The 12,953-nt window shown below is 39.9% G+C and overlaps 1 protein-coding gene across 2 annotated transcripts; it reads left to right on the forward strand.

Moving 5' to 3' along the window:
• The first annotated feature begins 10 nt into the window (after nt 1-10).
• On the forward strand, nt 11-7,655 carry LOC309638892 (uncharacterized protein). 2 transcript variants are annotated; one of them, XM_082415351.1, is made up of 5 exons: nt 11-407; nt 625-698; nt 833-1,288; nt 1,805-1,952; nt 5,839-7,655. In XM_082415351.1, exons 2-5 carry the CDS (start codon nt 663-665, stop codon nt 7,230-7,232), a joined length of 2,034 nt encoding a protein of 677 aa, XP_082271477.1. In that variant the 5' UTR covers nt 11-407; nt 625-662; the 3' UTR covers nt 7,233-7,655. The 2 variants fall into 2 exon arrangements, with proteins under 2 accessions (XP_082271477.1, XP_082271476.1); XM_082415350.1 differs by having other exon boundaries at nt 11-698.
• Nucleotides 7,656-12,953: the final 5,298 nt, after the last annotated feature.

The following is a 12,953-nucleotide window of genomic DNA, read 5'->3' on the forward strand; positions in this document are numbered from 1 at the left end:
CAGGTGAGTGTATGGGGCGTCCTTCCGCCTCGATATCGGGTTCGGCCTTGCGAAGCCCCGGACGTGTTGAGCCGCGTGGGGCAGCCAACACCGGCCCTGGTTCCGGCTGGGGGACACCCTGTGCCCGGGGAGGTTCGGGGCTGCGCGGCTGGGAGCAGACGTCTGTCTGGGAGGCTCCGGAAAGGCCGGCCCCAAGGCCCCCAAGACAGGACCCTGTCCCGGGACTGGGGATCCCCTTCTTGGGAACCGTGATTCCGACGCTCTGACTAAACCAGGGCCGCCAGCACTGTGTGAAGCGAAGTGGGATTTCGCTCTCAGTTTTGCCAGACTAACACGAAAACATCAATAATTTTCTGGCTGTGTCTAGTAACTTTTCCTCTCCCACAGGTTGGGTCGTATGTATTAAAGTATGGAAAAATGGTGCCAAGTGATAACTTGAAAATTTGCTTTAGGTTAGGGGCAACATACATGTATTTAATGCCAGATTTGGAGGAGCCTTCCTCCATTAAGTGCAAGCCTTCATTCCACCCCCCACCCACCCCCAGCAATTATATATTTTTACTTATCTCCGTAACATACTGTACACTTTTCATATTTGTTGTGTTTATTGATTGCTCCTACTAGAATGGACACTCCATGATGGCAGGGATCTTTGTTCGCTAATGCGTCTCAAACACCTCGAACAGTTTCTGTACAAGGTAGGCCTCCAAAAAATATTTGTGGATTCAGTGAATTAATAAAATTAGTTTCCCTGGTTACAGGTCTTCTTTCTTGTGTGCGTTCTTCGAAATATATGCCATGTATCCCTTTATCACTTAATTCTTTTCCCCAGGGTGCCCTCAGGAGCCTCCAGTTGAAACTCCAGCAGAAGCCAGGCATGATGGCTGTGGACACAAGAAAGTCTGCTGGCCAGCTGTTCCAAGCCCCATGGGGTCAGCAGGGGCCTGTGATGGTAAAAGTGAAGTTGGAGGAAGACCACCCCAGGAATCAGGGTCTCAGCCTTCCAGAGAACCAGCCTCCTGCCTGGGAGATCTTCAGGCAGCAGTTTAGACACTTCTGCTACCAGGATTCCCCTGGTCCCCAAGAAGCACTGAGCCGGCTCCGGGAGCTCTGCCATCAGTGGCTCAGGCCAGAGACACATACCAAGGAGCAGATCCTGGAGCTGCTGGTGCTGGAGCAGTTCCTCTCCATCCTACCCCAGGAGCTCCAGGCCCGGCTGCAGGAACATCATCCAGAGAGTGGGGAGGAGGTGGTGACCATGCTGGAGAATCTGGAAAGAAAGAGAAATGTACATATAGGAAGAGACTAGTATGATGTGGTTGCGGGGAACTGGGAGCAAAACTTTCTCAAGTGTGAAGGCTCTGAGAGAATAGTGGGAAAACCTAGCATTCAGCAGGGAACTGAGCTTCTTGCTAAGCCAGTCAGGAGGGGAAGGAGGAGAAGGGTGGGAAACAGAAGATTCGGGGATAGTGGGTAAAGCTACTGAAGGCATCGTGCTCCTTTACTGGTCATTCAACATTCACAGCAAAGACGTAGGTGGTATCACACATGAAAACTAAGTTCGGAGAGGTTGTGTAACTTAGCCAAGGACACATAGCCAATAAATAAAGTGACAGAAACAAGATTTGATCAAACTTTGCTTTGCTTACCTTTCTGGCTGCCTCTCAGCGCCCTAGGGCCTGGTTTCTAGCTTCTTCCTCCTAGTCTTTCTCGGGGGATGTTTCTTGGGGACTCCTCCCTGAGGTTTGGTCCCTGTTAAATTCATGATATCCTTACAGGCGTAACGAGTGCTGCTTGTCTCTAGCTTTCAGCCTGTGCTCTGGAACAGAAGATCCTTTTGCAGACAGTGACACGTAAGACACTAGATGAAGAATCTTCATGTACCCGAGTTCAGCCTCCAGCAGTCCAGTTCAAGGGCGAAGGACCTGAGCCCCACCCATCAGAGGAAAGAGGTGAGGCAAGAATTTCTCTAGGGAATTTGGACTGAAATGAACTCCCCTTTGGTTTTTTTGTAGAGTGTGACTTGTTAATTCCTTGTGATGAGAGTTGTTAAAGAGTGACAGAGCTGACATTTTAGGTAATAATGATTAACAGTTGATAAGTCATCTCAGAACAGCCTCAGCAGTATGTTGGTTTTAAACATCCACAGGTGAATTTTCTGCAGATTGTCTATAGCAAATGTTACTTTCAAGTATTTTGATGCTTACATAAATAGACCCTGATAGGATATTAACATTGTAAAACTACATTGACTTTTTTGAAAGTTACCTCTTATTATTACCAGAAAAGTATATATGCATTGTAGAAAGTTAGAAAATACAGAGTTGCAAAATAAGAAAGCAAAGCATGATATTCTTATCACCCAGAGATTACGATTGATGACTTTTTATTTTATATCTGTATATCTTTTATGTGCACATGTGTGTATACATACATATACACATTCCTTTCACCAAAAAGGGATCATTTCTGTGTGCTATTTTATAATCTATTTTGCTCAGTTAATAATCTTCCCTTTTCCCTGTCAGTACATCTTAATGTTATCTAAGCTCAATCCAAATTCAAACTGGTCCATTTTTTTCCAAAATGTCTTTAAAGCTGATTTGTGCAAACCAGGATAGAAGCCAGGGTCACATAACACATCTGGTTGTTATGCCTTTTATTTTTACTTTAGAACAGTTTCACTCTCCCATTTTCCCTCTCACAGCCCAGACTTTTTGATGAGCCCAGGCCAGTCTCCTACCCTCTGGATTTTTCTGGTTGCTTCCTCATTGTATCATTTATTTTGCTGCCCCTGTACCCTGGATTTCCATAAACTGGAAAAAAGATTGAAAGACTCAAGTTAAACATTTTTGGCTAGAATTAATATTAGGTAATAGTAGACATGAATACCTGGGTGACCCACTATAAAATCCCTGGCTGGCTTAGGATGATGACAGTATGATCCCTCCATTGAACAGCTAATATTTCCCCTTGTAACGGTGTGGTGTCACTTTGGCAGTTTGTGAATGGCCAGTTTCCCATCAACAAAATACAAAATGAGAATTCTTGTGTGGGTCAACCATTTTATTAAGGGTTGCAGAATGATTTTATAATTCTTTCGTTCCTTCTACATCATTAACTGGCATTCTTCTTTATAGTAAAGAAATGGTCAAATCATCTATTTGTTGATTAGATTGACTTGACTTCATATTAGACAGTCAAGATTGATGCTTAGTTTTCCCCCTTTATTTACCAATTTTCATATTCAAGGAATGGTTTAATAGGTACCTCAAATGGCGACGTGAGATTTTAGGACTTTGTCTATGTTAGTATCATTATGGACTTAGTAATTTTCATTGAGTCAGTGTGTTTCAATCTACCACAGTTATTACTCTTTTTAATGCTCAGACTGACACATCTTTGCCTTGTATGGATGTCTTCCATCTTGCCCCTATCTCTTTTTGCCATGACCCTATGAATTTTGAATTCTTGCTTTCTGAACAAAATTAATTGTTCCAGGCTCACCTTGTACTTTCCCTAGACCCAGATTTGGTATCAACCCTTTCTGAAGGAGCCTTGATTCTTCTTAATGGAGAATGCTACTGAAGTATAAAATCTGGGTGCTAGGGGAGTTCTTTACCACTAGGGTAACAATACTTCTAACACATTTTATGGGTAGAACTAGAAGTACATTTTTTTTTTCTAAAAGATATGAGTTCACAATGGTGTATTCAATTTTGTTCTACCACTACAATGTTCCATTATTTTTCTATATTGTATTTTGTTTCTGCATTTATTTTTGTTAATTCTTTCCTTATGTTCTCACTTGTTTTTTAAATTTATTTATTTTACATTGTAGTAATTTGTATCAGAGGTGTTCCCAGGAAGCATAAGGAAGGGGAATGAGACACAGAAAGGAGAAAAGCCAGTCAAGTGTTCCTAAATGAGCAGGTTATCTTGGTTAATTAGTTGTCCTTTTTATTTTTTAACTTTTGAGCTGAATTGATCTATATATCTGTTACTAATATAAATATTTGATGCTACAGATATTTCATTGAACACTGGTTTTGATGAATCCCAAATGTTTTGAAATGTAGTGTTTTTGTTATTTTCTAGAAAATCTGAAATGTATGCTTGTATTTTGCCTTTGAACCAATAATTGGAAGTTTTAAAATCTTCAGATGGAAGGGCTTATTTTCTGTTTTTGTTATTAATTTTAGATTTATTCTATTGTAATCAGAGAATGTTTGTGTTGTTTATACCTTTTGGACTTTATTATGGTTTTCCTATGACCCAAAAAATAGTTTTCTTTAAAGGTCACTGCACATCTGAAAAGATGTTCTATTTTCAGGATACAGAGCTTGATATACATATTTATCCATAAGATTTAATTTTGTTGATTTCATTTTGTAAATCTTCCGTATCTTTATTTTTTTGCCCATTTGGTGTTTTTTTAGACAGAGAAAGGATGATTAAAGTCTGTTATTTGTTTTGTCTCTTTATGTCATCTATAATTTCTGCTCTAGGAAAGTTGCTCCTCTGTTATTTTCTGCATAATTAGACATATCTGTTCCATTGTCACTGTAAATTGTATATTTAGCATTATAAAGTTCTCTTCTTTGTCTAATTTCATGCTTTTGGCCTGAATCTCACCTTTTTTCTGAAACTGAGATCATGATGCCTTCTTCTTTTATTTGCATTTGCTTAATTTTCTCTTGTTCATCCTTTATTCATAACTTTTCTCTATCATTTTATTTTAGATGTGTTTCTTGTATATATAACAGAGTTGGGTTTTGCTCTGTGACCAAATCTAATTTTTTTCTTTTTCTTTTACTTTTTTTTTTTTTTCTGGCCACGCTGTACTGCTTGCAGGATCTTAGATCCCCAGCCAGGGATCAAACCCGGGTAGTGAAAGCGCCAAGTCCTAGCCACTGAACCGCCAGGGAATTCCCTAATTTTTTTCTTTTAATAGATAAGTTAAGCCATTTATGTTTATTGATAATAAGTGTAAACATATATATACACATATGCATAAATACTTATCTGTGTGTGTTCATGTATATATGAATATACATATACATGCATATATTTTCAGTGTGTGGTTTGTTTTCCCTCCTCTTTTTTTAATTGTAGTAGTTCTTATAGTTAGGAAGCTTTGTATTTTTGTAGTAGTGGTACATTAGTTATCAATTGCTGCTTAATGAATTAGCACAAAGCTAGCAGTTAAACGACACACGTTTATTGTCTCATAGTTTCTGTGGGTCAAGAGTCTGTGTATGGCTTACCTGGGCCCTCCACTTCTGGGTCTCTCACAAGGTTGCAATCAAAATGCCAAAGATGGGATCTCATCTGAGTTGTAACTGAGGAAGGATCCACTTCCACCCTCACATGGATGTTGGCAGGACTCAGTTCTCTGTCAGTAAGTCACACAGACAGAGAGCCTCATTTCCTTGCTGGCTACTGGCCAGAACCCACCTTCAGTTCCTTGCCACATGGGCTTCTTCATATGGTGGCTTTCTTCATCAAAGCCAGCAAACCAGCAAGGGAGAGTGTCAATAGAGAAAATCTCATAGTAGGTGGAACTTACAGTCTTAGGTAATCACAGAAGTGACATCCTATCAATTTTACCGTACTCTATTGGTAACTCGGCCATGCTTTATTCTTTCTCACTCCCACACCTGTATTACTCCCATTCCTTCTACTTGGCTGACCTGTTTCTCTGAACCCCTGACACTAAATAAAGAAAAGATATGAAATCCTCTGTTAAATCTAAAATAAAGATTAACCCTCCTACCTGTCTCTTAAATTATTTTTGAGTTGCCTTTTCTCCTCAAGTTATATGATGTGTTGTTTCAGATGGTGGTGTGAGGACTGAGAACCTGACATTAGAAGTGAAGCAGGAACCTTATGAAGAAACATTATGGTGTAGGGAGGGGTCTGATGGACATCATGAAACCGTGTGTCAGCATGCCACATACAGAGGAGACAGTGAGCCTAGTGGAAGTTTGGAGTTGCAGGATGGGAATGCCACAGGTGAAAAAACATATGACTGTGATGAATGTAGGAAAACCTTCACTTGGATAAGAGGCCTTCAGATGCATAGGAGGATCCACATTGGGAAGAAACCATATTCCAGTACAGAATATGGAAAGGCCTTCATCAGACGTGCAGAACTTACCCAGCATCAGGGGCTTCAAAGCAAGGGAAAACCTTATCAGTGTAAAGAGTGTGGCAAAGGCTTCAGTCAGAAAGCAGGCCTCTCCCAACATGTCAAAATCCACACTGGAGAAAAGCCCCATCAATGTAATAAATGTGGCAAATTTTTTAGTCAGAGATCGGTTCTTACAAAGCGTCAAAGTCTCCACACTGGAAAGAAACCTTTTGAATGTATATATTGTGGGAAAACCTTCTGCCATAGTGCAGACCTCACTGAACATAAGCAATTCCACGACAAAGAGAAGCCTTATGAATGTAATGAATGTGGGAAAACCTTCAGGCAGCGTTCAAATCTTACTGAGCATCAGCGAATTCACAGTAAAGAAAAACTCTATGAATGTAAAGTATGTGGAAAAGCCTTCGCTCAGTATGCAGGACTTAACCAACACCGGAGAATCCACACTGGAGAGAAACCTTTTGAATGTCCTGTATGTGGACGAGCCTTTAGCCGGAGCTCAGAACTTATAATACATCACAGAATTCACTCAGGGGAAAAACCCTATGAATGTGCCGAGTGTGGAAAAACCTTTAGAGTGAACTCAACCCTGGTCATACATCAGAGAAGTCACACTGGGGAGAAGCCCTATAAATGTGATGAGTGTGGTGAAGCCTTCAGTCAACACTCAGGCCTCAACAAACACAAGTTAGGAGGGAAGCACAGAAACCCTCCTAAACCGAGAAAATATACGTGTGATGTATGTGGGAAGACCTTTACGCAGTTAACTGGCCTGAGGAACCACAAAAGAATCCACACTGGGGATAAGACCTACCAATGTCCTGAGTGTGGCAAGGCCTTCACAAGGGGAGAGCATCTTATTGAACATCAGGGGATTCACAACAAGGAGAAGCCTTATCAATGTAAAGAATGTGGCAAAGCCTTCAGTCAGAAGACAGGTCTTAGTCATCATCTCAAAATCCACACAGTAGAGAAACCTTTCAAATGTTCTGAATGTGGGCGAGCCTTCAGCTGTAAGTCAAATCTCAATAAACATAAGAGAGTCCACTCTGAGGAAAAATCCTATACATGTAAATAACGTGGGAAGGCATACAAGCAGAGAGCAATGCTGATGCAACATCAGAGAGGCCACATCCTACTAAGCCCCAGCAGTGGTGAATGAGGTGAAGCCTGCAGTAGAAGCTCAGTTCTGATTAAGCACCAGAGAATCCGCTAAAATGACTCCTTGCCAAGGTGTTTGGTGACAACTTCAAGTAGAATTCAGAATTTTTTTTTAATTGAGATAAAATGTCTCCTGAACTTCCTTATTTAAAGAACGTCAGAGATAACACATTGAAAAGTTGTTTAAAGGTCATAAATACTGGAAGAGTTGAGATTTTGGAAAAATAAACATCAACAAGAAATTTACCTGTGATTACCTTTGTTAAATGCAGTGAAGTGTCATTTAATACAATGAAAAGGTACACAAGGGCAGCTGTAAAAAATACATTTTTTATACTGAGTTCATGAGTTTTTATGTTTTGCTTTTTCAAATCATTCTGATTTCTAACTAGCCTTAGCCTAGTCTAATGTTGAAATTGCTTCTCTTAGTACCAGTTGAGGTCACAGGACTATCCAAGAGCTTAGAATGTGTGAGATGAGTTGTCTCTGTTTCCCTCCCACCTTGGCTACCTAACCAAGCCTCTGACCATAAGTGGGTGGCCTGCAGACCCTTCCTGATCCCCACCCCCAGAACTAGCATTTCCTGGTGAAAAAGGACATGTTATATTCTAAGTGATATGGAGGGCATAGAGGTTTGGGCCCCCAGTACATCAAAATCTAGTGTGGCCATCATGGCTAAAGCACAGAGCATACATTTCGATTGTGAACACAGCTCCTTGAGCTCACAACAGAGGACAAAAGAGAAGAGGGGAAAACAAGCCTTTCATTCCAGCATTTTCCATCTCCTACAAAGTATATTTATACAACTGAAACCTCTTTCAGCTTCAGCACTGCCTACCTCCCTCAGTCAATGTAGTGAGGGACTTTGCTGAAGCTGATGATAGTTTTCAAGTACTGGAAGAATAGTTCCTCATTTTTGTGACTGCTTCTGACTTCTACTAGATTTACAGTATTTATAGGGCAACATAATTCCCTGTCAATAGAAAGAAACTCCGGCCCAGCTGTGGTAAAAATTTTGGTGAATTTAAGTCTCCCTTAGGCTATCTAGTCTGCTAATTTGTCATTCTTTTTGCTTTTCTTTTCTGCTCTACTGCCTCTGATCCTCTGAATATAAGACTCTTGAAACTTCCCTGGTCATAGAGAATGTTTCACATTGTCTCTTTTTATAGTTTTTACCTCTCACTTCCATGGTGAATAGAAGTGTCGTTTCTCTTACAGGCCAGCGATATTTAACTATCTCCAGGTTCCAGCCTATCCATATAAATACAATGTTTTCTTAAAAGAAATGGCAAATATGGGAGCATCAAAAGTTATTAAATGTTGTGTCAGTCCTTAAAACCCAACTCAAGTGTGAATTGCCGCAAGTCCAACACTTTTTTTGAGATGTAATTGATGTAACATATTAGCGTCAGATCTACAACAAAACGATTCAATATTTGTATATACTGTGAATCACCACAATAAGTCTAGTTAATATCCATCAACACATACAGTTAACAAATTTTTTTTCTTTTGATGAGAACACTTAAGATCTACTCTCTTAGCAACTATCAAATATACAGTACAGTATTAACTATAGTCACTATGCTGTACATTACATCCCCATGATATTTATTTTATAACTGGAGGATTGTACCTTTTGATGCCCTTCACCCATTTCACCCCTACCCTCCCAACTCTGGCAACCACCAATCTATTCTCTATATCTGTGAGTTTGGTTTGTTCTTGTTGTTTTAGAGTCCACATATAAGTGAGATCGTATGGTATTTGTCTTTCTCTGACTTATTTCACTCAGCATAATGTCCTCAAGTTGTTGCAAATGGCAAGATTTCCTTTTTTATGGCTGAACTGTATACACACACACACAACATTTTCTTTATCCATTCATCTATTGATGGACACTTAAGTTGCTTTCATGTGTTGGCTATGGTAAATAATGCTGCAGTGAACAGGGGCAGGAGGGGCATTGCGGGCTGGTGCAGATATCTTTTTGAGTTCGTGTTTTTGTTCCCTTTGGTTAAATACCAAGGAATGGAATTGCTGGATCATGTTCTAGTTTTTGAGGAATCTCAATACTGTTTTCCATAGTGGCTGCACCTATTTACATTCCCACCAACAGTGTACAAGCATTCCCTTTTCACCACATCCTTACCAACACTTTCTTCTTGTCTTTTTGATAATTGCCATTCTAACATGTATGAGGTAATATCTCCTTGTGGTTTTAATTTGCATTTCTCTGATGATTGGTGACATAGAGCTCCTTTTCATGTACCTATTGACCATCTGTATGTCTTCTTTGGAAAAATGTCTATGCAGATCCTCTGCCCATTTTTTAATCTTTTTCTTTTTTTTCCTTTTGAGTTGTATAAGTTGTTTATACATCTTGAATATTAACCCTCTATCAGATATGTGATTTTGCAGATATTTTCTCCCATTTGGTAGGTAGGTTGCCTTTTCATTTTGTTGATGGTTTCCTTTGCTGTGCAGAAGCTTTTTAATTTAATGTAGTCTCACTTTTTTTTTTCTTTTGCATTTGTTGCCTCTGCTTTTGGTGTCAAATCCAAAAAATCATCACCAAGACCAGTGTCAAGGAGATTACCCCCTATGTTTTTTCTAGGAGTCTTATGGTTTCAGGTGTTATATTCAAGCCTTTAATCCATTTTTACTTAATTTTTGTGTATGGTGTAAGATAGTGGCCCAGTTTCATTCTTTTGCATGTGGTGGTCCAGTTTCCTGAACACTATTTATTGAAGGGACTGTCTTTCCCCATTGTATATTCTTGGCTCCTTTGTTGTAACTTAATTGACCATATATACATGGGTTTATTTTTGGACTCTGTTCTGTCCCATTGATCTGTGTGTCTGTTGTATGCCAGTACCATACTGTTTTGATTATTATAGTTTTGTAATATAGTTTGAAATCAGGAAGTGTGTTGCTTCCAGCTTCATTCTTCTTTCTCAACATTGCTTTCACTATTTGGCGTCTTTTGTGGTTCCATATGAATTTTAGGATTGTTTGTTCTATTTCTGTGAAAAATACCATTGGAATTTTGATAGGGATTGCACTGAATCTGTAGATTGCTCTGGATTGTATGGCACAGTGTCAAAGTTTAAAGTAACTTCTTATAAGGGGTTCTTATCTCAGTGAAAATATTGGTTCCCAGCCTTCAGCACTGGGTTATCAACCAAAACAAGTCCTTTATAAGGCACAGCCTTACCCACAGACAGTAAAATCTTGTAAGGGATTCTGAAGACCCTCAATAAGGACAACTAGTCACTTCCTGAAAATGGAAAGAGGTTTTTTTGGGATTCTATTCTTTAACTCTAGGAACATGAGAGCTTTGTATTCTCTTAAAAGTGATGTTAAAGGTAGAATTTCAGGAATGTTTGTAATTTCTTTTAAAAGTAAGAAATATCCATTTAAAAAATAAGTGTAGGGAAGAAAACAACTGAGTAGTATTGATTCATCAGAGACTGTGGGAAAGTAAGCCTACCATATGACCCAGCAATTCCACTCCTGCGTATATACCTGAAAAAAATTAAAACACTAAATCGAAAGGATACCATGCACCCCAGTGTTCATAGCTGCATTATTTACAATTGCCAAGATATGGAAGCAACCTAAGTATCCATCAACAGATGAATGGATAAAGAAGATGTGGTATATATATACAATGGAATATTATTCAGCCATAAAAAACAGTGAAATAATGCCACTTGCAGCAATATGGATGGACTTGGAAGGGTATTATGCTAAGTGAAATAAATCAGAGAAAGACACTGTATATCACTTATATGTGGAATCTAAAAAATAAACTAGTGAATATAACAAAAGGAACACAGATATAGAGAACAAACTAGTGGTCACCAGTGGAGAGAGTGAAGGGAGGAAGGGTAATGTAGGGGTAGAGGATTAAGAGGTACAAACTATCATCTAAAAAAGAAGTTACAATGATATATTGTGCAACACAGGGAATATAGCCAATATTTTATAATAACTATAAATGGAGTATAACCTTTAAAAATTTTGAGTCACTATATTGTACCCCTGTAACTTACATAATATTGTACATCAACTATACTTAAATTTAAAAAACAAACAAGTGAGCACTGATTCATCAGAGACTCTGGGAAAGCAATTCCTTCAACTACAGGGAAGGTCTCACTTGGCAGAAAGATAGGGGTCTTAATCTCAAGGTCCAAGCAATACACAGGGAGTGCTCCTGCACTGGACAAATTTCCACGAAGCTCTTCCTGCATCCAGCTCATTAGCATTTCCGGGTAAGAAGACAAGTCAGCCACGCTCCCCACCAGATTTTCCCTATATCTGGTCTCCTGGAAACAGGGAAGGAGGGCAATTTGAAAGAAAGGTCTGTGGTCTTGGGAAACTCCGAAAGCTAGTTGGGTGGATGAATGGCCCTGCTAGGATCCAGATGTTAGCATGGGAAATTGTTGGATCCTTTGCCTGGTCATTATCCACCCTATCATCCCCTATCACCCGGCTTTGACTATTTTGAAATTCCAAGATCCTCTATTAACACTTTACCTACAGAAAGAACGGGAGGCATACAGCCAAAGGGAGGGATCGAGCTGCTTTCCTGGGATTTCACAACCTACACAGATTTCAGAAACTCAAGTGCCTATCCCAGCGGGAGCGAGAAAGGCTGCAATCACGTCACCGCCGCCGAAATTCCCTACAATTGACGTTATCCTCCTTGACTTTTCTTCTCCGTGCGCCTGGGGTCACATACTTCTCGGAGAGGGTGGTCAGTACCTGGTCCCCAGTTCCCTTCAGGATGCAAAGAGGCGCAGTTTTGAAATATTAGCTAAGATTCTCCTTCAGATGGGAAAGGTTCAGCTCTGGGCAACTGATCTGAATAGAAGTGGGGATTGTGACCAGAGCAAGAAGAGCCAAGCGGAGCGCGTTATAGAGCTAGTTACAATCACAGCTTTCTCCGTCTAGAGAACCGAAGCCCAGAGCAATATCCTTCAAAAATCTCCAGAAAAATCGAGGGAAGCCTTCACCTCCGCACTGAGCAGATTTTGTCTCCCGGCTTTTGGTTTGTTATTTGACAAATTAAGTCCTAAGAATGGCTTCTGGTTTTCCCAGTGTTCTGTTTCTCTTTAAGACTTTTGACACCACTGGTTTCCCCTTCTCCCTTCCCTCTCAAGCCTAAAACAAACCACTCAATCAAACACGATCGCGTCTCCATTGAATTTTAGGGGAAAATAATTTGCCATTTTCGCGTTTGAAATACTGCGTGGTAGTTAACAGCATGGGCTATGGAGACAGACTGCCCCGTTTAAACCGCATCCCGGCAACTCTGCGTGAGGCCCTCGGCAGGCACCCACCTTACCAGGACGGTGCTGGGATTGCCTTAAATATTTTTAAATTTATTTTATTAAAGTACAGTTGATTTACAATGTTGTGTTAATTTCTGCTGTACAACAAAGTGATACAGCTACACACACACACACACACACACACACACATACACACTTTTTTCCATTATGGTTTATCACAGGATATTGAATATAGTTCCTTATGCTATACAGTAGGACCTTGTTGTTTACCCATTCTATATATAATAGTTTGCATCTCCTATGGGATTCCCTTAATTAATGCGTGTAAAGCACTT

This window comes from Balaenoptera physalus, assembly GCF_965194825.1.
Source record: "Balaenoptera physalus genome assembly, chromosome: 11".
Lineage (NCBI taxonomy): Eukaryota > Metazoa > Chordata > Mammalia > Artiodactyla > Balaenopteridae > Balaenoptera > Balaenoptera physalus.